General features: G+C 36.6%; 2 protein-coding genes and 2 long non-coding RNA genes across 7 annotated transcripts in view; 2 read left to right on the top strand and 2 right to left on the bottom strand.

The window, feature by feature from the left end:
• LOC136250835 (uncharacterized) overlaps nt 1-27,229 on the top strand; it is an 86,317-nt gene that overhangs the window by 34,140 nt on the left and 24,948 nt on the right. For 2 of the 4 annotated variants that reach the window (XM_066043156.1, XM_066043159.1), the window contains exons 4-12: nt 9,402-9,596; nt 9,654-9,842; nt 16,486-16,674; nt 16,730-16,918; nt 16,986-17,171; nt 18,762-18,962; nt 21,774-21,962; nt 23,878-23,927; nt 26,498-26,775. In XM_066043156.1, coding sequence (XP_065899228.1) covers nt 9,402-9,596; nt 9,654-9,842; nt 16,486-16,674; nt 16,730-16,918; nt 16,986-17,171; nt 18,762-18,962; nt 21,774-21,962; nt 23,878-23,927; nt 26,498-26,775 — 1,666 coding nt within the window. Of the gene's footprint in view, nt 1-686; nt 1,514-9,401; nt 9,597-9,653; nt 9,843-16,485; nt 16,675-16,729; nt 16,919-16,985; nt 17,172-18,761; nt 18,963-21,773; nt 21,963-23,877; nt 23,928-26,497; nt 26,776-27,229 lie in introns of those variants that run through there. The other 2 variants (XM_066043160.1, XM_066043157.1) reach the window with 2 other exon arrangements.
• On the bottom strand, nt 1,774-2,484 carry LOC136251610 (uncharacterized). Its single transcript, XM_066044069.1, has 4 exons — nt 2,467-2,484; nt 2,195-2,385; nt 2,000-2,148; nt 1,774-1,946 (listed from the first exon to the last, which is right to left on the bottom strand). The coding sequence occupies exons 1-4, from the start codon at nt 2,482-2,484 to the stop codon at nt 1,798-1,800; spliced, it is 507 nt and encodes a 168-aa protein (XP_065900141.1). The 3' UTR covers nt 1,774-1,797.
• Nucleotides 2,746-4,126, top strand: LOC136250871 (uncharacterized). Its single transcript, XR_010698792.1, has 4 exons — nt 2,746-3,127; nt 3,182-3,415; nt 3,531-3,769; nt 3,832-4,126. It is a non-coding gene; the product is annotated as an uncharacterized lncRNA (long non-coding RNA).
• Nucleotides 3,176-4,213, bottom strand: LOC136250879 (uncharacterized). The gene is made up of 3 exons (XR_010698801.1): nt 4,130-4,213; nt 3,537-4,063; nt 3,176-3,473 (listed from the first exon to the last, which is right to left on the bottom strand). It is a non-coding gene; the product is annotated as an uncharacterized lncRNA (long non-coding RNA).

Genomic DNA, 27,229 nt, shown 5'->3' with positions numbered 1-27,229 from the left:
CAAACAGAAATCCCTATAGAGAGTTCAGCTAGAAACAAGTCACTGTGTAGAAAGATCAGCTAGAAACAAGTCATCCAGTGATCAGCTAGAAACAAGTCACCCTGTAGAGAGATCAGCTACAAAGAAACCACCTTGTAGAGAGTTCAATTACAAACAGATAATCCTCTAGATAGTTCAACTAGAAACAAGTCACTGTGTAGAGAGATCAGCTAGAAACAAGTCATCCAGAGATCAGCTAGAAACAAAGTCACCCTGTAGAGAGATCAGCTAGAAACAAGAGAGAGCTCAGCTAGAAAACGTCACCTTGTAGAGAGTTCAGCTACAAACAAATCACACTGTAGAGAGATCAGATAGAAGAAGCCACCTTGTAGAGGGTTCAGCTGTAAAGTGATCACCCTGGAGAGAGTTCAGCTAAAGATAGTCACCCTGTAGAGAGTTCAGCTACAAAGAAACCATCCTGTGTAGAGATCAGCTAGAAACAAGTCACCTGTAGCGACATCAGCTACAAAAAACCATCCTGTAGAGAGTTCAGCTACAAACAAATCACCCTGCAGAGAGCTTGGCTACAACAATCACCCTGTAGAGATATCAACTACAAACAAATCACCTTGTAGAGTGTACAACTAGACACAAGTCACCCAGTAGAGAGATCAGCTACAAGAAGTTACATTGTAGAGAGATCAGTTACAAGAAGTTACCTTGTAGAAAATTCAGCTACAAAGAAACCATCATGTAGAGAGTTCAGCTACAAACACATCACCCTGTAGAGAGATCAGCTACAAACAAGTCACCCTGTCGAGATATCAGCTAGATACAAGTTACCTTATAGGGATCAGCTACAAACAAATCACCCTGTAGAAATATGTGTTGGAAACAAATCACCATGTCGAGAGTTCAGCTAGAAACAAGTCACTCTGAAAAGAGTTCAGCTACAAACAATGGGAGTTTCAGCTACAGTTCAGTTATGTATAAGAAGTCACCTTATTACCTACAGTATGATTATGTTTCATTGTTAAAGAAGGTTAACTGCAGTGGAAATTTTACCTACCCTTTTTAATGTCTGTGTATGTTTATTTACTCATATAGTGCACAGAACAACAATTTTTATAATGATATGTTGTTGTGTTGACGAGATATAAACCCGCAAAGATGTTGAAACGTCACTTCCTAGAATTCAGCCACAAGTCTTTGATGTCGATTTCAATGTCACGGTCAGATCCGGTGAACTGCTGACTACGCTAATTACCAATGGCGAACGGGTGAATGATCTTGCTCTGGTCTTGTTTTGTAATGAAATATTGCAGCTGGTGTGTTTAAACTTTGTTTTCAGAAGCATGAGAACCTGTAACATGTTTGTTCCGTTTCTGACGCATATGAAAGAACGTGATTTGTTCCTGTTCAGTTATATAGTATGCTACGGTGTCTGGAAAATCAGCACGAAGGATGCACAAGGGCGGATGCCGGCGAAGAAGCAAGTTTTGTCAAAAAGAAGGATATGGCAGCAATGCTTAAGGTAACATATTGAATGTCTGCAATGGTGTAGCTACAACATTGTTCGCCACAGCTGGACCTGACCTAGCAGCGGCGACCTTAACTAATATTATAATGGCTAACAAAATTCTTTGTGTATACTTTGGTGTTGTAAGTAAATGTTTGGTATTAATCTACAGCTGTACTGTCTGGCTCCTATTGTGAGAAAGTATCCCATAATTACTATTTTACACCTCAGTGTGTGACATATGCATGTTCCAGCTCAAAAAAAGATTAATGTGTATGCAGTATATTGATGATAAATAATTATCTTTTGTATCGAGAGAACGATGGGATAGTGTCCTTGTCGGGATGCTCATATGTACTAGCCAATGGTGGGGGTGATTCAGAGTGCTCATGTTTTTCACCAGCGGTACAGTACTCCACTGCTTTGTGCATCAGCTTCTCTACATAGACTATGTTGACAGTTCACATGATACATGAAACAAAATTATTCTTTTTCACTTACTGTATGTCTTGGGAACTGGGATAAGTTTAGGAGTACATTCACTGGCTTTAGCCTTTGTATATGCTATTGCTAAATGCTCCTTGCCTTCCCCTGTCCTTGCTTGTGGTCTTCCAAAGTTCTCATTAAAGTGTAATACAGCTAGTAACAATCTAATTACAATAATTATATAATACTGATATCAGCTATGCTAACAACCTAGAGTGCAATCCATGATAGGAGAAAGACAGCAACTTGGGAGCAAAATGGTTCACCACGCTGTGATAAGCCTCCAAGCTGCTTATTTGATGCTGTGATGATAGTTTCTTGATGTCTGGCAACAACGTCTTACTGCAGAGTATGTCATATAATTTTTCATATGCTTTGCTGCCTGTGTGTTGTATAATAAACTATAGTATTTCAAAAGAGTATATAGGGTATTGATAATGTTACCTGGTGTAAACCACTTTTTCCGTCTATCTTCAGGTGACAGTGTTGTATGGTAGCATTCATCACGTTCATCAAAGATGTGATCCATCAATGACTTCCACTGATTCAAGATGTCATCACCATCAATTCCATTCGCTGCACACCAATAAAGATGATTGGTAATGCTTTTTGTCCACTCCCTGATGAGGTCACAGTCTGCTTGTTTTGATAACTTGCCAAGCTTTTTTTTAATACCTACAAATCCAAGATATTTCAATGGTGGATTATTAAAAATAATGTATACATACCTTTGGAAACATGCCAAACATCATAGCGTGGATGTTGCTGCCTAACAAACTTACTGACTTGCTTGTGCCTATCCGTTACCAGAGTCCCAACTTCTAAAGACTTACTGGCTAGAAAATTGAGAGCCTTTAACAGTCCCTCCTTTTCCATGTTGTTGCTTGACGTGACCTGATTACACTGTAAATTAGTCAGTCAGTATCAGCATATCTTGTAGCAATGTGGTTACCTGAACAAGTTTAAGATGGATAATTTTTTGGAGTCCATATCAACTATTCCATATGAACCAAACTTCACACTGTGACCAGGGCTATTACATCTTCCATCTCCACCTATGGAAAGAGGGCTACCTCATGCTATACACTGCTGTAGCAGTACAGTCTGACTCTCCTTCCATATTGCTTTTATTGAAGGCAGAAGGTAAAATTTTTGGAAGTTAAAAAAAGTTCTGTCTTTAATGCATGCCATTTTTAGGTGATCAAGAAAATGAGGCACTTTGGCAGGAGTGGCACCACCAAATAAGATGGATGTTGACAACAACAAATTTCCAGCAGGTGTGTCACAGATAAATGGCTGGCTTCTCCAAGTCCACTGGTAACCACAGTGGGAACACTCCTAAGTAACAGCAATATAAGTTACCTGCTTGTCTGAAATCCTACCAATGCATGATAAATGGCATGATCTACATTGGGTGAATAGGCTTAACAGGTGAGAATAAAATACTAGGTATTTGATTTCATTCTGTGGAGACATTTCAGTGTCATCTCTAGAGTATTAATAAGTGCAACATGTAATAACATGTTGAAATCATGTCATTATACAGGCTTACTCTGTGGTGTAATCCTCTTGGCTAAGGCAGAATGAAGTCTCCAGGTCAACATCAGTAAAAGAATCATCTGGACACATTGTAGTGGACTGGAGATCTGGTTCGATTCCTGTGTGTGATACTGGTGATGGCTCATGCGAATTAAATTGTAAAGGCGGAGCATCAACCAGATTACATTGTATTTCTACTGATTTCTGTTTTGGGTGGGCTAATGTTCCTGTTTAAATGGCACAATGGTAAGGTCACACTCGGAACACACACATGCACGTACCTTTGTTCTTTGTTTTTATTTTTATAGACGCTTGTGTTTCAACAGATTTCATCTCAGGATGTGCTTGAACATGTGTTCCCCCGCCTGTAGTTAAGGGGACAGGTATATCCATTTCTTCAGGTAAAAGGAGTGATGGTTCTGACGAAAGAACTTCATCTGTGACGGCGCTAGTGGAGGGGGAATCTTCATCCATGGCAGAAATTGTAGAGGGCACATCTTCATCCATTGGAGCACTTGTAGAGAGGACATCTGCTATTATCTATTATTATAATAATCATATGTAAATGTTATTGAAATTTTATTACATCAAGTTGTTATAGCTTACAGACTTCTGTTGACGCTTTTCAAAAGCTGGTCTTGGTGTCTTGCTTGTACTTCCAGGTGGCTCAAACCTATCAATTGACCTTGGGAATAGCATCTGGCTTCAGGCACTTGGCTGCTGGCAATCCCATTTGATCTCTGTAACGACTACCTTCAGTATCAAAGCAGCTGGCTTCATAGTGCTTAGAGCATAATACTGAAGTTGAAGTTGGGTCTTCCCAGTCACTCCTTTGCTTCTTCACTGCACTGGTCCACTTTCTTCGTAATCCTTCATCTTTTGGAAACGCATGAAAACTGCAGCCTTTCCCACTCTCGAATCCACTAGCAGCATTACAACCAGCTACTATACAATGGGTGGGCATATTTCTTCGTCGAACAATTAATTAAACAGCTGCAAACCACTTCTACAAGCGCAATACTGTGAGTGTCAGCTGTAGTTGTGTACTTATACTTGTAGCAATGTAGCTACTCACGCACTCTCCTGTGTTTCAGCTTGTACGGGTGTACACCAGATCTGATGATGACAATGTATGATGCGGCTTCCAAAATGAAACCACAAGTGACTTAGCTAAGCTAGGACTGTGATTATTAGCCAAACCATGTCAGAAACTTAAAAGCTAATAGTACCACATGTTTTTAGCAACAATATACTACAATGTAACAGTAAGAAAAGTTTTCACTGCAGTTGACCTTTAAATATACAAATATTTTTAGTCAAACAAAAAAGTGTACATAACATTTCTTCCTTTGTTCCACAATTCCTGCAGAAAAGAAAAAAAACAAGTTAGAAGGAAGCACCAAAGCCAGTTAATGACTGGCTTTGTGGCTTGCAATACAAAAATATCTAAACCAAAACAGCCAAGCTGTAAAAAAGAGTGCGGCCCCCAAAATGGCCAGGATGAAAAAAGATGTGAAATCTAAGGTGGTGGCCAAGAAATGGCTGTGATGGTAGGTTAATGGCAAAAATTTTAATTACGACAATTCAGGTGAATTTGGTGCCGAATCCTAGTGGAGGAAGCAACGCAAATTCACCTGAATTGTTGTAATTAAAGTTTTTGCCATTAACCTACCATCACAGCCATTTCTTGGCCGCCACCTTGGATTTCACATCTTTTTTCATCCTGGCCATTTTGGGGGCCGCACTCTTTTTTTACAGCTTGGCTGTTTTGGTTTAGATGCATTTTATTACTGCAGTACTGAGACAAGTAGGCCGGCACAGCATAATATACTGTTAAACTCAGAGTTCATCTTGGGGATGCCTTTGTGGTCACCAAAAACAAATAACTTACCATCATGTCTGGCCTCCCTTCTAGTCCACTATAAACTTTGAAAGGATATTATTTCCAGGTAAACTCAATTATGGCCTGACAACTGGTGTAATTGACCAGAAGTTGTTTGGTGTCTGGACGTTAATTTTTACACTGTATTGATATGAAATTATTCATGAAAATTTTGTACCTCTGGAATTGTTTGTTGTTTAAAGGAAAAGCCATAGCAAGCATGTGTAATAGGCATCCATTTGTTTGCGGTTTTCTAATAGAAGAGTCATATAGCAAGTATGGCTGTGAAAATATTGAAGTAGCATATGCTGTCTTGACTTACTCTGTTGTGCTGTAGACAAGTAAAAAGACAATTATGATAACCATATGTAGTGGAATGGGGAGCCATTGCACCCCCTCTCTTCTACACACACTAGCACACACTTTCATAAATAATATTGTATGCTTCATATTAGAAGTGCCTCTGCAGTCAATTCAGCCACTATGAAAATTGCGGTTAAATGCTTGCCCCAACTGCATAGTGGTCATTCCGTTTCATTTTCAGGTATGTTCTACCTGATATATGGTGTTACCTATGAAGAGTAGTTTGATAAGCACCTCTGCAATCAGTCCAGTAATTATGGAAATTACAGATGATTGGGCACAGCACAAATTGGACACACATTTGCACAACCAAAATCAAGCCTAAGCCTTATAACCATAGTTGATGGTTGAAGGTATCAGTTAGTCATAGTAGAAATAGGAAATTTTTAAAATTCCATAGAAACTTGTTAGAAGGGTTTATTGTTATTCTGAAGGCATTTTTGGGCTTAGTTATGCCTAATTCATACCGCAAAGCTGTTATGAAGGAAAAGTGAGGCTGGTTTTGGGTGATATTTTTAAAAAAGAAGTCCAAACCTCCATGATCCCTACTTTATAGTACTATCGCACTGTATGATGATAAACACAGCCACTACTGTGAGTTATTACATGCAGCAATGGTTTTGCAATCCTTACCGTAATATTTACTATTTTTAACACCTCAGCGCACAAACATATGACAAGCTTTCAACTTAATAATAGAAAAAAACCAACTACTATATACATATTATTCACTCAATTAGTTGGGGATGGTTTCTTCACAAAATTTGAAACTATGAAACCATATGATTTTGCACCCTATTTCTCGACCTCTTCTATTGCTATTAGCATTATTTATGCAATAAACCTTTGATTTATATTGCAAATTGGTAGTGTAGTATAAGTGGTAACTATATAACAATTTGGAGGATTCTTCGTGAAGATGCCAACTGGATCTTCTTTCACAATCAGTACTCTAAAAGACACAGCCTGGGTGCATCTGTCATCATCATATGAATACACTGTGAGTGTTTAAAGGAAATATGATTTTTAAGGAAGGAGATGTAGTATGCTTCTAGCCACAAGATCAATTATGCTCTTGGGCTTTGAGTAGTCTAGTGCCAGGCGTACTGACAGCTGTCTCTGTAATTGGTGTTATGTTTAATAGACACCTATAAAGTTTATGATTTCCAGGCAAGATAACACTAGTATGCAAAAAAACAAGAGATGAATGATGATATTACAGCATAGCTTAGTGGGAAAATTCATATATTAGCATGTTATAACAACCATTTTGTTCAATGCCAAAGTAGGGATTTTCCCATGCTATAATTCTATCATTCATCTTTTGTTTCACTACTTTGATCCCTACCTCATTTTAAAATTGATATACATGTCTGTTTGGTTTATTTGTTATAGCATACAGCCATGCGTACATGACTGTTCTGTTAGGGTGACTGCTGTATTAGAGTATCTCAAGTCAGCCTTTTACCTACCAGGGAGTGTGGCATATGAATACAACTAGATCTATAATAACAGGGTGTGTCATTGTGATTGAGTAAAGATTATTAAGAGGTGTGGTCTCAGGTGGTACTTGATTATTATTCATCAACCAAGATCATGTTAATAGGAGTGGTCAAGCAGGTGTGGTATTGAGCCTATCGTGAAATTACTGGTATCTTCTGAGCATAAGCACTTAAATAAGTTTGTGGTAGCTAAATATGCTGCTCAAGGAAGGTGTTGATAGGGAAAATTAACACCTAAAAATGGTTTCATTGCATGAAGCAGGACGAAGACATCCCACTGGTGAGTTTGTTATTGTGGTGTAAAAATAGTGGCTGTGTTCTGTTTTGGTTGGCCTCCAACCTTGCGACTATGGTCAGGCAAGAAGACTGGCAGTAGGGATGCGGTGATTATTCCGGCATAATTTCGGGCATAATAGGTATGTGTGGGAATCAGGAATTGTGCTAGCATTTTTGAGGAGATTATAAAACTTTAACAGTAGGAAAATCTGCAGATTGCACAGTTCCGTTAAAAAAGATCGAGATACTCTAATAGAGTGGTCAGAAAACTCTAATAGAATTGTCACTGAATATTATTTACTCTAATAAAGCAGTCACATTGCAACAAAATACTCTAATACAGCAACCAGCAAAGAATTCAAGAGTATTTGAAGCTTAAACATCAATGAAAATGGTCTGATAAAGTAATAAACTAGCATTATTAGCCAATAATTATGGTGGAATAATTTTGGGAATAATGAGCAATTCTTAGAAGCATAATGGTGATTTTTTGAGCACTGCTCAAAAGCATAATGCTCAATTTTTGGAGCATAGTAGCCTCATGCCTATCTGGCAGGCTGGCAGACAGTCAGACAGAAATTCAAGTTTTGGTAATTCTTTTAAAATTCTATATCCAAGTGTTTTTTTTTTTTGTTTTTAATTAATGCCGTATTTGATGTTAGATAGACTAATTACTTGGTAAAGTTGATTATTGTCATTTCTAGAATAATTTTTAAAGGTGGCATGTTAGGGAGAGCACTCTTCATTTTTGGAGGGATCCCTATATAAACAGTACTACCATACTGTTTGATTACACCCCATCCAACCAAGTGTATCAGTGTGTCCAAATTGGAGCGATGAAGTGTATTGTGGTGTGTTTGCTGGCTCACAGGATTAAAGTCTGGTATATGATAACCTGCTACTATAATATTAAATTGCAAAATTCTGCAGGTGCATGCTAACAAGCAATTATGAACTACATGCAGCTACTACAAGTAAAAAAACTTAATTGAAGCAGCACATACCATAATTTTATTCATACAAAAATTTCTTGGACAAATTTGTTTTGTAAAAAAGTGAGATACTCTAAATCATATGAAAATGAAAACTTTTATCTTGAAAATAGTTAAGAGTTAAAACAGTTAAATTTTTATCTTGGTAGTAGCTAAGAGTTCTAGTGTTGCACAATTCACATTAATTTTATGTTACGTTGCTGATAGACTGTGGAATGACTTATGGGGCACCTGCCTTCTGTAGCAAGCCAACGCTCTAGATAAATCACACTTAGTGTCCACTGTCCAGTGTGTATCTCTTCCCATTGTGTTAAGTAGTGCATGCTCTATTAGAAGAACAAATTAACATATCTTTATGAACTTTATCTATGGCCACTTCAACTGGTAATTTCATTTACGATCCTAAAATGTTTAGATTCATGTGGGCAGTATTCAGCAATGATGATATGACTGCTCAATTAGAGTATTTTTTATGGTTTACTGATTGTTCTATTAAAGTACATTGATTACACTATGTACCAAATTTCTGCAGATTTTTACTAGTTGGCTATGAATTTGGCTGCTTTTTGAATCAGTGTAGAGGAGAAAAAGGCATCTGAATTACTAGCTAATTTGAATTTTAAAAAATTAATTAGGTATGCAGCAAGAATGCACAAGTCAATGACAAAGGACCAATATTAGATTTTTTAGTTAGCTGTATTAACATTCACTTCTTGGATATCAGCTCTTTTAGTCGCTAGTTACTTCTGCTTTTTTGGACATTCCTTTTTTGTGCAACTAAGTGTTTTAGCATGAGGGTCCAGGCATTAATTAATAACCTGTCTGTAAATGTAAACTCTTGCCAAATGTTGCATTTTGTTTAGATATTCGATGTAATGACTTACAAATGCCATCCAATGGAGAGATAACATTATGTAGTTCTGGTAGTACAGGAGTGGGTTATGAGGGAGACACTTGTAGTTTCACATGTAACACTGGTTATGAGCTAACTGGTAGTGACAATAGGACCTGTCAGAGTAATGGAAGGTGGAGTGGTAGTGATGATGTGTGTAGAAGAGGTGAGTATTTTACATATATTATTTTGTCCATTATAGCAACCTTAATTCAACTTGCAGTTTCTTGTCCATCACTTATTAATCCTAATAATGGAGCAATCACTTGTTCACTGGGAGATGATGGAGTTCCTTCCTTTGAAGACACTTGTAGTGTCACATGTAACACTGGTTATGAGCTAACTGGTAGTGACACTAGGACCTGTCAGAGTAATGGGAGCTGGAGTAGTAGTGAGACCAAGTGTAGTAGAGGTGAGCTTGGTGTTTATTTCTGTACCATATGCTATACGTGCTTTTGTGTAGTGGAAAATAGCTGGTATAGCAATTGTCAATCATTTGCATAACTGTAGATGACAGTAACACATGACCTTACCTTCTATGCTCGCAATCCATCGTAAAGACCAAAATTAGTAATTAAATGAAGTAGAGATCCAAGTAATATAAATATAGTGAAATAAAATATATTCTCTCGCATATCAATGGTGTTAGGCCTAGCTTCCTAGAGTTAGTCATTAAAATATTAAGATATGAAGCACATGTGCTGCTGTGCATTTATATAAAATTTGCCATGCTTACAAACCTTTGGCCCTTTTGTTGGTTCACTAGCTTTGATCATTATGTATCTATGCTTCATCGGAATCGAATAGGGCACATGACAAATGTGATGGCATAACATAGAGTCATGCAACACATAGTTTATCCTCTAATCTTTTGACTGTAGTCAGACAGACAAGCTGGCAGACAGGCATAGAGTTCATTATATAAGCTACAAATGAGTCACTGTATAGAGAGTTCCACAGGAGCTATTACTAGTTGCCATTATCATAATAATATGTCATCACAATCATAAACTGTTTCATTTTTTCTAAATCTTCCTACAGTAAAGAAAAATAAGTGAAAAGTCAGTCTGAAACCTGGCTTATGGCTGATTTTGGTACTCGTAGTTGCAAAACAAAAGTGATCAAGCATACACCATCTCTGCAGCTATCCTGAGTCTTGACAGTCTAATTAAAAGATTTTTGTGCTGCAAATAATGTTGAATGAAAAGAATATGGCTTTAATAACCATGAAAGCAAAGGAAAGCCTTTCTCTAACCAAAAACACTAGTACATCTGCTCCATTGATGGATTGTATGTCCTTGCAATAAAGTCTCAACACTAACTTTATTATAAGGTTGTTCTGAGTTACAAAACACACATGCATCATGCACACTTCTACATTTGTGCCTTAGAAAAGGTAGTCAGCTGTCTACTACAGTAGCCTGATACCCTTTTTGATTGTAGTAATGTGTATGGTTTAATTTTGGTGCCTAAATTTGTATGTGGTATCCATCAATTGCCCCAGCACATTGTGGAAAATTACACTTATCTTCAAACCCTTGTGTGACATTTTGTAATTGACTACTTGTTGGAAAACTCATGTACTTCTTAAGTAGTACCTTTAGTATTGCACATACTATTTCATGCATTATACAACAACACAGTGTGCTACATCCGATCCCAAACAAATGCAAAAATGTTGGCATTCAGATGGTGTGGCTATAAACCAAAGTGTTACTGCTACCCTCTTCTTTACTTTGATGGATTTATGCATCATTGTATCGGAATGTGGTAATTTTAGTTGCAACTGTTCAAAGACATACAAAAATGTTTGTTTATCCTTTCACAAAAAACGTCTTTAGCACCACAAAATCCCAGTATAGTATTGAGATCTCTACAAAATATATTAGAATTAAGAGGTAAGTAAGTTATAATTGATAACTGTAAAATCTATAATCAAGACATACAGTAGTGTGTTGTGCGGCCCAAGAAGCCGGCGTGCAACACTGTGAGTATATTAACAGAAAGAAAGAAAATGCAATTTTCACACCACCGTAGCTCTGTGCTGCCTTTATGAAACAAACCAATTTTTGCAGTGGACACGCCTGCCAACTTCGGTATTCCACACACCAAATTTGAGCAAAATCACTTCAACTGTATGCAACTTCAAAAATTGGCTTAGTTTCTTTGTTTTTTTCCCCTTTTTTTCTTCATCTTTTCGCACACTTACAAAAACTGCCATAAAACGCAATTGCCATATCCGATTGCCTTGAAATTTAGCACACAGAGGGGGGTATAAAGGCGCATCTTAGCACCAAGTTTGGTTGGAATACAATAAACAGGCAAAGAGTTATTAGCAATTATTCACCAAAAATAACACCAATATGTTGCCATGTCTACAGAATAAACCGCTTATGAGAAGAAGCTGAAAATCAGTGTGTGAATAGGTTAACTATTGAGCCTCACACTTTTGTGGTTTGAAAGAAATCGAGCTAAAAACCATGAATATACAATGAAAATACCAACAGTGTGTAACAATTACGCGATCGAGATTATCTAATAAAAAATGATTACTTGCCACGTCTTCCAGAAAAACGGAGCAATGCTTTGAAAATCGCTGTACAGATGGAGTAATTATCTTAGAAAGGCTCTTCAATGATGTAGAAGAATCAGACTTAAAGCCACAGAGTTATAACACAAAAACCAACTTGGTGTAGCAAGTGCGAGATCAAAAAGAGCAGTCATCCTAATAGAGCAGTCACCCTGAAGGGAGTTCAGCTATATATAACAAGTCACCCTGTAGAGATATCAGCTAGAAACAAGTTACCCTATAGAGAGATCAGCTACAAACAAATCACCCTGTAGAAATATGTGCTGGGAACAAATCACCATGTAGAGAGTTCAGCTAGAAACAAGTCACCCTGAAAGGAGTTCAACTACAAACACTGAGATGAGAGTTTCAGCTACAGTTCAGTTACATAAGAAGTCACCTCATTACCTATGTGAATATCATTCAGTGTTAAATACACAAATACAAAAAGGTGTACACGCAATTGCTTCTTTTGTTCCACAATTCCTGCAGTGTAGAAAAAAAAACAAGTTAAAAGGGAAGCACCAAAGCCTGTTTATGGCTGGCTCTGTGGCTTTCAAAACTGACATCTAAACGAAAACAGCCAAGCTGTAAAAAAAAGAGTGCGGCCCCCAAAAGGCCAGAGTGAAAAAAGATGTGAAATCAAAGGTGGCGGCCAAGAAATGGCTGTGATGGTAGGTTAATGGCAAAAATTTTAATAACAATAATTCAGGTGAATTTGCGTTTCCTCCTCCTAGTTTCCACAATTGATTTCACATCTTTTTTAACCCTGGCTTTTTTTAGGGTCGTACTCTTTTTACAGCTTGGCTGTTTTGGTTTAGATAGTATAGTCATGTATTTTAAATTATCCTGAAGGTAAACCAGTGAGACTCATGAGTTTTTATAGTTCACTAGTATCATATAGTATGGTAGTACTGTATATTAGAGGTCATGGAGGTTTGGGTTTTTCTGGCAAAAATATCACCCAAAAGTCAGGCACCTTGGCATTATTGGTTAGGTATAACCATGCAAGCCCAAAAGTGCCTTCAGTATGACCCTAAATGCCACCAATAGGTTGCTAGAAAATTTTTATTTTTTAAAAATTAATTTATTCAGTGGAATTTTCTACTGAACTGATTAACTGCTTGATGCCTTCAGACAAGCATAACTTGGTAACAGCTAAGGCTATGGGCTTAATTTTTTCACTGTTTGACGTCATATCAGCCCAACAGGTGTCTTTGGGCATACTGCAATACATACAATGCACACATCATGGACTTACCTTTGTCCTCCTTTATGTCCCATATCTTTTTGCTGACAATCCAAGGTGTCAATTTACAGTAGCGCAATGGCTTATCTATATTTGTAAACAGGAATCATCTGTATTTTCCATGGTGACTGGATTTATTGCAGAGGCGCTTCTCCTACTGTTCTTCGTTTGCAACACTGTGAAACAGGCTGAACATAGCTAAAAGTGGAGCATAATGGCCATTTCACTTTCAAGTCATAGTTGGGGCATGCAAATTGTCTGTATTTTTTGTGGTGACTAGATCGATTGCAGAGACACTTCTCCTACTATTCTTCATTTGTAACGCTGTGTAATGGGCTGAACATACAGTGTAGCTGAAAGCGGTCACTTCACATTTGCATCAGTAATTGGTAGTTGGGGCCCACATTTTGTTGAAAACATTACCTCTGACGCCATCCTTTATTTTGATGTGGTATGTGTGGGTTCACCAGTCATAATAATGTTATAAAGAGTAAACAAACAAGTATAAGGAAAAGTTAAGAATTTTAAGTTTGATTAGGGATCATACAAAAAAAGTAGGGAAACAAGGGAGGTCGCCTACACCTGCAGATGTACTAGTGGTCATTTAATCCCTAATTCAGTCATGGGTATACAGACTAATTTATGGATTAAATGTTCACTAGTAAATCTGCAGGTGTAGGCAACCTCCCTTGTCTCCCTACTTTTTTCTAATCAAACTTCAAATTTTTATACCTGTTAAATCAAACTTAATGCTAGGCATATGACTTCCCAAATATTTTATATATAATATTAGCATACTGGGACAGACCCATGAAGACTTTTGGGGCAGGTAGAGTTTCTAAAAACAGTAAATTAGACAAAAGTACAAGTAGCTGTACACACTCAGATGTTATATACCACCTATACTCCAGTAACGATTGCTTTATGCACATTGGCTAATGTGCTGGTGTCTTATCCATAGTGCTCTATTCTGCTGATGACAATAAACCTATGCTTGATAATTCAGTTGGCTAGGCACAACTCAGTAACCATCACGTATAACAAGACAGCAAAAATATTAAGGCTGCATGTGGTCTGCATGTGACACAAGGTTACACTACACATGACACAAAATCGCTGGTATGGTTCAGTTGATATTTGTTTGTGAACACATAATATTATAGTGATTTAGAGTGGTTCCTTTTCTTCGATTATATATTGGAAAGACAGCAATATGCTGATATGCATCCAATGATACAAATTGACTAAAGTTGTACTCAGCTATACATGTTGAAGTTCATCATTACTGGAAGGTGGCAGCTCATTCCATTCTTTAACAGTTCTGTAATAAGCACTGTTGGTATTGTGAGGTGTTATTGTTGGTAATATGAAATGTAATTGGTGGAATTGTCTGGTGGTGGAGGTTTGTGGCAAAAAAATTGTTTGGTATTTGCATGGCTGGTTCTTGATGGTGAATAGTTCTAGATGAGAGTGTCAATCTGTTAACTTTCCGTCTTTCTTCAACAATTAAGATCTTTCAACATTGATGTAACACTGCTATGAAAATCATAGTTAGAAAAGACCCATCTCGCTGCTCATCTTTGTACCATTTTAATTTTGTAAATTACTGACTGTTGATATGGATCCCAAACTTGAGTGGCATATTCCAGAATTGGACGAATGAGTGTTGTGTAAGCGTTGGATTTGACCTTGCTGGTGTTTTTCCCTAAGTTAAAATTTAGCATTCTGGTGGCTTTATTAGTGATATTTGTTATATGAGGGTTCCATGAAAGTGTGCTATTGAGTAGAACACCAAAATACTTGTATGAATCACTTAACTCTGAATTGTTTGATTGTTTAAGATATACATGCTTGAAAATGGTGAATGACACCTTGTAACTCTTAGTAAGACAACACTTGCTAATATTAAATTTCATCTGCCACAAATGAACCCAGTTGGAGATTTCACCTCTCTGCAATAAAATAGCATCATTGTCAATACTGATGGTTTGGTATATAACACAGTTATCTGCGAATAAGCGTATAGGTGATGAGATGTTTTTATTAATGTCATTTATGTATAACAAAAACATAAGGAGACCTAATACAGCTCCTTGGGGAACTCCCAATGTAGCAGGAACATCATTTCCACTCTTTGAGATCATTTTGTTAGCTGTTGGGATATTCATTGAAGAATCTTACCAATAATACTGTACCATAATACTGTATCTTTTAAGCAAACGTTGGTGGGGCACAATGTCAAAATCCTTGGCAAAATCCAAAAAGCAACTCATCAATTTAATGATTCGATCATCATACTTTTGGCTAGTTCCTCAATTATCAAAAGTAATTGGGTAATACATGAGTGACCTGTCCTGGAACCATGGTTAAGTATGTTGTTCTGTTCTATATAAGTGTGGCATAATAGAATGATAAATCAACTTTACAACACACAGATGTAAGTGAGATGGGCCTGTAGTTAGCTGGTATAGTTCTGTCACCCTTTTTATATATAGATATAACATTACCTTGAAGCCAGTCACTAGGAAGCATTCCTTCATTAAATGATTGAGAATAGCGGTAGGGATACTGTCTGGATTAACAGATTTACTTGAGTCTAATTTTTCTAACATACATTTACTAGAGAAATCAACATTGTGGACTGCAGGAAATTGATTCAATGGTAGGATAGGTATGTCAGAGCTTTCATGAGTGAAAGACGAAAAGTGTTGGTCAGGTGCATTTGCCTTATCCATTGATGAAGGCAGTATCATATCACTGACAAGAAGGGTAGCAATATTTGAGTGATCGCACCAAAGTTTCTTCTAGCTAGGACAGATTGGTTTGGTTGTTGTCGTCGTGTGAAAGGGTGTTACTTGTGATATGGTGTTTCTCAGATTTTCAACTGGTTTTACTGTCATGTTGCAATAGCAATAATGCAATTCAAAGTAGGTGTGCATACTGCAATGAACCTGTAATATTATACATTTGGGTTTAACAATGAACGTTATTAAACTAAAACCAAGCGTGGTACAAGTATTATTTAATGTTGTATACAACTTATGTAACACACATGTCCAAAATCTAATGTGTATCTCTCATAATCCTTGCTTAGATACAGTGAAATTATTTTCTAGCCTACTTATTATTTTCTATGGCTACTTGTAATTTGAACACTACTTAGATATCACATGATTATGACATGGACAGTTTATGACCCAATGCAGGTATTTATACCATATTTAAATTACTTTTTAGTTATTTGCCCTGGACTGACTGATCCTAATAATGGAACAATCACTTGTTCACCGGGGGATAATGGAGTTCCTTCCTATGAAGACACTTGTAGTTTCACATGTAACACTGGTTATGAGCTAACTGGTAGTGACACTAGGACCTGTCAGAGTGATGGGAGTTGGAGTGGTACAGAAGCCATGTGTAGAAGAGGTGAGAATGGTGTCCGTATTTGTAACTGTTTGCTTTAGTAATGTCTTCCATGTAGTTCCATGTACTTCACTGAATGACCTTAATAATGGAACAATCACTTGTTCACTGGGATATGATGGAGTTCCCTTCTATAAAGACACTTGTAGTTTCACATGTAACACTGGTTATCAGCTAACTGGTAGTGACACTAGGATCTGTCAGAGTAATGGGAGCTGGAGTGGTAATGAAGCCATTTGTAGTAGAGGTATGTATATAAGTACATCCATGTCACATGACTGTTGTTTCAGTTCAGCTATAATCCATTTATATAGTTAATTGTGTAATACTTGATGGTCCTAAAAATGGCACACTCACTTGTTCACGGAGAGATGGTGAACTTCTTTCTTATGAAGACACTTGTAGTTTCACATGTAACACTGGTTATGAGTTAACTGGTAGTGATACTAGGACCTGTCAGAGTGATGGGAGCTGGAGCGGTGATGAGACTATTTGTACTGGTAAATCAGTGTTTGAGTCCATATCTGTTCAGCGTGTGTATCAAAATGCAACCCACCTACTTTTAAGAGATCAGAGGCACTCGTTACTTACATTACATCATCAACGACAGTTATGGCCACTACACATGTGACCCACTAACCATATACCTGACTAGATCAAGACATACTTTAGTGTGTCATGCAATCTAAGGAACTGGCGTGGCACACCTGTATGTTGTTAACAGGAAGAAAAAAATGTGATTTTCACTCATACATAGCTCTGTAATCCTTAGTTTGAATGGAGCAGATTTTATAGTGTATAGTAGTTTCCTACCTGCAGTGGTGTAGCCTGCATACAAAATTCCTGGCCATTCCTGAGATGCATATGACCAGAGTTTTAATTTTGCTTAGTGTTAGCAAGAGTGATTATGAACTCTTGTTGTTAGTCTTTCTGTACACCTTGTGAAAATTGCTGTAGAACACAAATGCATAATCCAATTATGTTGAATTTGGTACACAACCTAAGGAGGGGTCTAAAGGTAAATTTTAGTATTAAGTTTATGTGAATGTAATAAACATGTCCAGAGTTGTGGCCGATTATCCATGTAAAAATTATTTGTTGTTCAGTGAACAAAAACTAAACAAACTAGTATTATGTGACTGGATCTGTGAAAGCCCAGTATAGCCTAAATTTACAGTATAAACCATTGATTACAATTGATAAAATAATTGTGTATTTCATAAAATTTTAAATGCTATATCTTTGTGAAGAAAGGATCTAACAGTAAAAACTTGGATATCACTTTATTCGCCTACTCAAGAGGAGTTCAAAAATCTTTTGTTTCATTGCAGTAAACTAACGGATACATGAGTTACAGACATTTTTTCATGCCAAATCAAAGTGATTGTACATGACTGATTTTTACTCACTGATTTCGTCTCTGTATGTAGTGGAGAAAGGTGATGCAAAGAAAAACTTACCCAGCAATGAATTCCCCTATTCATGGCAAACATGATGGTGCAAGTTGCAACTCTGTACACTATGGCGTTCTAAAGTTACAACGATTTTGTAAGCACCTGTAATTTATTTTTCCTGTAATTACTGTGCAAATTGATCTTTCTGTTGTTGCTACTTTGTAGAGCTGTAACTCCAAAAGGTATTGGCATACAAGGCTGAAACTTTTCCAGAGCATACATTTGGCTATGTAGATTATAAACTATTTGATAATAAGGAATTTTAAAAGTGTACCATTATGCCATTTTTTTCATAGGTCCGGTCTCATATTATAAATTTTAAGGGTTCGAGCGATAAAAAGTAGTGAAACAAGAATGATGGTATTACAGTATAGCTCAGTAGAAAATCCCTACTTAGCATTGAATAAAGGAATTGTTGTAACACACCAATGTAGGGATCCCACCGTGCTATGTTGTAATACCATCATTCATATATATCTTGTTTCAATACTTTTCATTGCTGATCTCTATACTTCATTTTTGCCAGTAGCATTACTAGGCACCTCAAATGAAAATTTTAAAAGTAACACAACATCAACTTTGCCATCAGTAATTGAAATGTGAATCATTATATACATCATTTATTTTTACGTTTAGATATTCAGTGTATTAACCTGACAACACCATCCAATGGAGAGATAACATCATGTAGCTCTGGTAGTATAGGAGTAGGTTTTGAGAGAGACTCATGCAGTTTCATATGTAACACTGGTTATGAGCTAACTGGTAGTGACAATAGGACTTGTCAAAGTGATGGGAGCTGGAGTGGTGATGAAATTATGTGCAATAGAATAAGAGGTGTGTATGGAATAGACATGCACACACACACACACACACACACACACACACACACACACACACACACACACACACACACACACACACACACACACACACACACACACACACACACACACACACACACACACACACACACACACACGTACATAGCTATACTACTGTATATACAGGTAAGTAATATTAATGCAAAGCATATGCTGTTTTGATACTATAAATGACTAAAGTTTGGTGGAATTCTTACTCTATAATATTTGCTTATTATCATAGAGGTTTGGACTTTTTTACCCAAAACCAGCCTCATTTTTTCTTCATGACAGCTTGGCCATATTGACTAGACATAACCATGCTCATAAATGTCTTCAGAGTGATCCCAAACCCTTCAAACAAATTTCTATGATTTTTTCATTTAGCACAATTTTTAAACTAACTGAGGCCTTTAGCTAAGCATAACTCAATTATGGGTAAGGCTCTGGCTTGATTTCTTCACTGTTAACATTGTTTTTACCCAAGATGTGCCTTTTTGCCAACCATAGCAGCTACAATGCATGCATTATGAACTTACTTTTGTCCTCCTTTGTGTCTAATTTCTTTCTCCACTACTGTGTAGGTGTTGATTTGTGGTAACTTGTGATGACTTCAATGTTTTATTTTCTGTAGTGTGACAGGATTTATTGCGTAGATGTTTCTTTTACTGTTCTTTGTTTGTAATGCTGTATAGCAGGTGCATCATAGCAATTCTCTTTTCAGTTTGGGTGTGCATTCAGTCGTAATATCCATGTGACTGAATTAATTATTATTAAGAGGCACTTTATTGTATAACAGGTGGAACATAGCTGAGAATGAAACAGGATAGCCACTCCATCTTTCAGTCATCAATAGTCGGAGCATGTGCTCAGTTGCACACTAAATTTAAATGATGTATCTGATGCTATTCTTTTCTTTGATGCAGTATGCATTGGTTCACAAATGGGAATGCATCAATTTCGGGTACATAATAGGTGGGTAAAAGCAAATGCTGGTATTAATAGGCACAATTTTTGTGTAGGGAACATACTGTAAGCATTGTACAAAAATTGAAATGTTCTAATAGAGCAATCAGCCACATAAAATATCAACATACATTTGCTAATTGTTATGGGAAGAGCAAATAGTGATTGAGATACTCGAATAGAACAGTGACATATTTATGTTATACATGTTAAGAGTGAAGTCTAATAGAACAGTCACCTTAAGGTGAAACTGTAGATGCACTTAGAAATGGTCAATTAGCAAACCCAGGGAGAAATGATGTGCAAGTCTTGCAAGCAAGATTCTAGCATGAAAATTTTCCTTTTTAGTACAAGATTCTTGCAAGTCTTGCAAAATTTTTGCAAGCAATGCAAATGTAGTGTGCAAGATTCTTGCGCGGAAATGTCCAGTTTCTTGCGGTAGTACTAAAAGGAACGGGGCACACTCCAAGTTAATAAATTGTTTCGGCAGATAGTGCACCGTTTCTTACTATCACATAGTGACTAGACTTGTATATAGGCATGCTAGAAATCGCTCGAAGTTTCTATTTAATTCCCACTGCAAGAATGCATTTTGCAATTACCTACTTGGAAAAGCTATCATTTAACCTGCTAAACTATACTTTTGTAACCACTGTAAGCATATAATTCACAGCCACTAACTAACATACGCTGTGGTTAACTCGTAAATTATTGGTAGACTTCAGAAAACCCTCACTGTAACTAAAGGCTTGGACACAACTATAACATGAAAATACTACAGTAGTTTACCTTTTAGAATGATAAAGAAGTAATTCTACATAAGGATTAAACAGAATTAGATGAATTGGTAAGCACACAATATGCCACGAGGCGGGCATTAAATAGAAACTCCAAGAGTGCGATTTCTAGAATGCTTATAAGCAGAAGGAAACGAACTCTAGCACAATTCTAGTCATTGTGTGGCAGTTGGAAACGGCACAAAATCTGTTTTAAGATTTTCTACTTGGCGAGCGCCCCAATTGGTTCCATTCCGTTTCGGCTTTTAGCACTACCCGTTTCTTGCAAGTCACTTGCAATCTTGCGAGTTATTTCTCCCTGGGAAAGTTAATTCTGAGCAAAATAGATAGTTTTTGAGTAAAATATTGACAATTACTTAAAAGAAAAATAGGCAGAATAAATCAAGTAGACTTGTCCCTATTCACCAGTAATGAATTACCAGTATGTTATTACAAAAAAGCAAACAAACAAGTGTAAGAAAATTTAAGTTGTTACATTTTGAGTAGGGACCATAGAAACAAAAAGCAGTGAAATAAGGTCATCTGCACAAGATGCCGTTAGGCTTTGCCAGGTCACTGTAAAGCTCTAACAATAATAAATACTGCCAGGAAAAATTCAACCCTCCTGGTGGAGAATGAGTGTGGTGTCTGACTAGACGTTGGGTGGTCTGCAGTTTGAATCCTGGAGTTGGAGCTTTTTTCCCTTTCTTTGACCCATTTTCTGTACCCATTTTCTGTTTCACCTTATTATTAACTAGGTTAAGTAATCCATTTCTCTGTTTATGATTGAATTGTGGATGCCTGTATACTTATCATTTGCATAAGTTTGCGTATATACATGTGTACTTGTATGCAGGAATGTTCTGTAATAAAGGATCCTTCTTCACTCTGTCCCTATTGGTGTCTAGAATAGAGTAGGTCACAATGTTCTGTATGTTCATGTAACAGGTGGTGTTTGTATATGTTTGAGGTAGATGTTGTACAAGGCATTGTATTGGATAATGCATTATATACTGCCTTAACCCTGTGTTACTTGTTATCAGAAACACCTCAGTCTGATGGCAGTAGCAGTGGTGGTTCATCAGGAGGATTATCTATTGCTGTTATTGGTGGAATAATAGGAGGAGTTGTAGTGGCTATAGTCATTATTGTTGTGTTGGTGGTGATGATTGTGTGGATGAGAAGATCACAGAGAGGAAAAGCAGATACTGTCTACAATGATTCTGCCAATGGTACATTGTTATACTTATGTTATGATGCAAGGATGCTGTATTAGTAGAGTAGCATATGCAAAAGTTTTGTCATTTGTGAGAAAAGCATGAAAATCTTTTCATATCAATTGTTCTCCTGATGACATTCATTTTTTGATATAGTGCCATCGCAGACTTTACCTTTGGTGACCTTTGCAGCCATGTTTGCACTGACTATTTACCATTTTTGTCTGTTTCTCCCTGAAGTATTAATTTACACTACTACAACATGGCTCGCTGCAGCAAATGTCAAACTTGATATCTGGAATTTGGATGTTTTAACGAACGAATACTGATCTGCTTGATAACATTTACACTGATGCTAGAATTCAGCAACATTTGCCACATACTTACCAATTTGTTCCTGAAATACATGCAAAATTAATAGTAGTTGTCTTTATAGTCAGTTTTACAAAGCAGTATAGGCCATCGTATATAGAAATATAGCTGGTAACTAAAGCCATTTCCACTGTACGCACTTGTAATTTACTAGTATATGAATATCTAAATGGTAAACTTAGTATCCGAATAAAACCTTAGCGAACAAATATGTGAATGAATCGAATATTTGTTGCAGCCTTATCTAAATTAAAGGTGTTGACCTATGAAGTCAGTAACTCATTCCACTCCAAATTATGATCATTTATCTGTCCTCAGGGTGTAAATTACCAACCTTCATAGACTTTCATGACTAATACAAATGATCATAACTATTGAATGAAATTATCTGTTGACTTCAAATAAAAACCAAGTTGTTTCTTTCAGCAAGACTTTAATCTGAAACCATGTTTTAACTGTGTAAAATACTTCAAACAAAATTGAAAATTTTCAGTGTAAAAAAATGGCCTTAACGGTCATCAAAGGTCAAATAAATATACAATGGCACTATATCCAAAATTAAATGTCATCGGTAGCACAGTCCATGTGCCAAGTTTAATTGATACTCACAAAGTGCACAGAATCACCATATTTATGGGCTATGCTGCTCTACTATATAGCTATAGCCAGTTATGTGACCAAATTGTCAATATTTGTACAAGTTAACTTTTCACCATGAATGAGTAGCCACACTAATGCACTACACATTTGCACTAATGTTCTTTAGTACAATATATTAAGGCTGGAGACTCCATATGACCTGCTCAGTCATTTTCTCGTGATATACCTTTGCCTGAAATCACCACTCATGGTCATGTGCCTATGCTACTACATACATAGTCACAAAAAAATTCATAAAATTGTAGTTATACTAGTGGCTAGTTTACTATAGAGTATGGACTAAAGTGAGTTAAACACTGCAATTGGCTATGTTCATTCAAAAATTGAAATCTTTAAAATTAACAAATCCACATGAACAATGTCAGTTTTCAATTTGGTTATACCCATGATTTTCTATGTGTGTTATTGCTATAATGATCTCTTATTATTCTATGATTTTCAGACCATATTTCCTGAAATTGTTTTCCAAACGTGTGTGTGTGTTTATTTTTATATTTGTTTTGTCTTACTGCACCCACGTGAGCAAAATGTTTTGTGCAAAATAAAGCAACTGTGATCTTGGGCAAGTGAAGTACATGGTGTGACCATGACTTATGAAGGAAGTAATTTTGGGCTCGATAGCACTGAAAATATGATACCACATAGTGTAACAAAGATCACAATACTATTAAGTCTAAATGACATCATCATGACATGCATAGATGACACTTAATTTTTCAGTTGGGAAGTGTATGAATGTGAATGACTGTTGTAATAAAGTGTTTGACTGCTCTATCACAGTACCTAGATATTTTTCAAATTTAAGTGCCAAAGTGTTACCATGCAGGCCAAGGAAGTAATATCAGTATGGTATATTATTGTATATAATATGTGGTTGAGGTGTTTAATTTTTGTGTAGGTGCTGATGTTCGCAAAGAAGAGTCACGTTTTATTAATAAAAATAACAAGGCAAGGACCATGATGCACACATGTGCATACAGTACATGGATATGGTTGTTGTAGTAACTAAGAGCCATGTAACACAAGCTGATAATTTTAATTTTAAATTATTGTTGCCTTCCATTTTGAATCCTACCTTGTGACTGCACCACTTTATGAGAAAACTGGTATCACAGCACTACTACTTCACTCTTGAAATTTTCAATTACAGTGAACTCAAACCCAGGTAGTGATAGTACAAATGATCCTTGACCAATCCATACATCATTGCTAAAAAATACTATCAAAAAGATTGTGTTTGTTACCCTGAACTAGTTGAAATGGCTTGGAATCTTTAACTCAATTTCAGTGGTATGCAGAGTTTACTTTGATGTGTGGAGATCTCTTCTTAATAAGAAACCTGTGTCTTACTGGTGGGCTCAATAGGACAAATAACCACAATGATACCCACAATAATACAAGAAGCATCTTGTGAACTAGTAGTATCTAACACATCTACAAACACCAAACAAAGTGATGCAATTTACAAATGCATAATTATAACAAAGAAATTGCACTCAAGTACACACATTTTCTGTTGCTATTTAGTTTAAAAGATTAAACCATCATGATAGTTGGCTAATTAAGTTTGTTGTTGCCATATTCATCACTCTGTAGACCTAGACAGCCATGCTGGTACTGTTACTTCACATTCGCTGCCATTTTCACACTTCTCTGTACCCTCAAATACCTTTTTATCAAATTTGAGACTGCTACTCATGCTCCATTCCAAAACTATATGTGAAAGTGTATGCATGTACGGTATGTACACTTGTACATTGTGTAAAGCATGCAGAAAAATGTACTCACAATTAACGGTTAATTGCCTTTTTACAGCTTTACTGATATCAGTAATTACAAGCCTCAAAGCCAGCTTTTTGGCTTCTTTTCTCTTTTTATTTAATACAGGAAGAAATAGTTGTATGTGTTTACTAAAATTATTTTGTTGTTTATAAATTTACGATTCATACAGTGCAATAGTACTGTGTTGTGGGGATCATAAAGGTTTGGGCTTTCCTGCCCATAAGTATATCACCAGAAAACCTTCCCCACATCCCTTCATGACAGCTTGACAGTATTGGTTAGGCTAACCAAGCCCATAAACATCAAGATTCTATGGAATTTCTATTAAACTGAATTTTCTACTAACTGACTATCTAACTAACTAATTAACCAATGCACATTTATACATACATATATTTTCATCCAGAATACATACACACATTCATACATATATCTATACATACATACACAAGTACACAAAAAATTGGAATTTTCAACTTGAGTAGGGACTATAGCACATCGATAAAAAGTACTGAAACAAGCTGGAGTAGTGCACGATATTAAATCACAGTAAAACAATAAGAAGTGTTATATCCCTACTGTGCTAATATCGTGCACTACTCCAGGTTGTTTCAGTACTTTTTATCAATGTGCTTTGGTCTCTACTCTAGTTGAAAATTCCAATTTTTTGTGTACTTGTTTGTTAAAATATTTGGTAAATAATTATGACTGGTGAACCCATGCATACTGCATCTGAAATGGTGCTGCGCACCCCAGCTATATCAATTATCATCTGAAAAGTGAAGTATCCATTACGCTTTGTTGTCAGCTATGTTCAACCCGTTACACAGTATTTCGAATCAATAACTGTTCGAAAAGCACCTCTGCAATCCACGCATACCAAAAGAAATGGTGCTTTACACCCCAGTTATATTAATATCATCTGAAATGTGGAATATCCATTACGCTTCATTGTTGGCTATATTCAACCTGTTACACAGCAGTATGAATCAAGAATTGTTTGAAAAGCACCTCTGCAATCAAAATAGCTGCTATGAAAATACGGACAATTTCCGTTACGAAGGGAAGCCATCATGTGCTACCGCCAAATCAACACTTTTTGCTGTCAGCAAAGATGAATAGGATGACGCAAAGGAGGACACTGGTAAGTCCATGAAGAATGCATAGTACATACTGCAGTATGCCAAAGGCACCTCTTGGGCCAAAGCGACGTCGAACAGTGAAAAAATCAAGCCCGTAGCCTTGGCCGTTATCGAGTTATGCTTGTCTGAAGGCATCAATCAGTTACTCAGTCAGTCAGTCGGTCACTAGAAAATTCTTTAAATATATATATATATATATATAAAATTCCATAGCAACTTGTGAAAGGGTTTCAGGTTGATCTGAAAGCTTGTTTGGGCTTAGTTTTACCTAACCAATACTGCCTCATTGTCGTCAGGGAAAATTGAAGCTGGTTTTTGGGCAATGTTATTTTGTGGGTCACGTCTACTCCTTTGTGGTCCCTACTATACAGTATCGTACTGTATGATATTTACATACCTACACACACACACGCATGCACACATACACACACACTGACATACATACATGCATACATACATACATACATACATACATGCATACATGCATACATGCATACATGCATACATGCATACATGCATACATGCATACATGCATACATACATACATACATACATATGTACATATGTATGTACGTTACATATATTTTCATCCAGGAAAGTGTGGAAATAGAATCAATGTTAGCAGTGGCATTACCTGAAGTGCCTGATGCTTATGATGAAGTAGTCAGTTATGATAAATCGAGGGGAATATATTATATGTCTTCTCAAGACGTTGCTAACTCGTTGCAGACAGAAGAGCAAATATATGACACTCCTTGTAACAATAAGCAAGATTATGGTCCAATCTATTGCAGTCCTTCTGATGATGAAACAAAATTATATCAAGAGTTTGAGGGAAAGAAATTTCAAAAACTATGCCATAAAGAAATAAAGTTAGTTGTCTTTGTATACTGTACTCTGCATCACCTTAGTATGTAGACCATGTACATTGCTGCCACCATGGATGGTACATACCTTATTTAGGGTTGGCAATGAAAAAATCAACCCTCTTTGGATTAACTTGTAACTCACGGGATGGAGCCTACCAATGGTCTAGTTTTAAATGGTGGGTTCGGTAGCGACCAAATTCCTTCCGTTTGGGATGTAGCCGTGTCGTAAATTTTGACGGATTTCGGCTCACTTTCATAAAAATGGGCAGGAACATCTAGAATGTTGTCCATTGCTATTTTAAGTTATTGGGTGAGGTGCTCTATAAAATACACTTGTTTAAAAGGTGATTCGCTGTACTTCAATTTTTGTTAAACAGCGCTTGACTGGTCTGCAATGAAAAATAAACCAACTGAAACTCACTTAACAAAGTCCAAGGTTGGTTTACTAACTCCCAGG

This window comes from Dysidea avara, chromosome 3, assembly GCF_963678975.1.
Source record: "Dysidea avara chromosome 3, odDysAvar1.4, whole genome shotgun sequence".
Classification (NCBI taxonomy): Eukaryota; Metazoa; Porifera; class Demospongiae; order Dictyoceratida; family Dysideidae; genus Dysidea; species Dysidea avara.
This window is presented reverse-complemented; position numbering and strand designations above follow the sequence as displayed.

What these genes read in the sequence shown, in the direction of transcription:
- LOC136251610 (XM_066044069.1), bottom strand. An exon ending in TATCATGGATTGCACTCTAG is followed by an intron (nt 2,149 to 2,194) that starts GTTGTTAGCATA and finishes TATTGTAATTAG; the next exon opens with ATTGTTACTAGCTGTATTAC. An exon ending in CCCAGTTCCCAAGACATACA is followed by an intron (nt 1,947 to 1,999) that starts GTAAGTGAAAAA and finishes CTGTCAACATAG; the next exon opens with TCTATGTAGAGAAGCTGATG.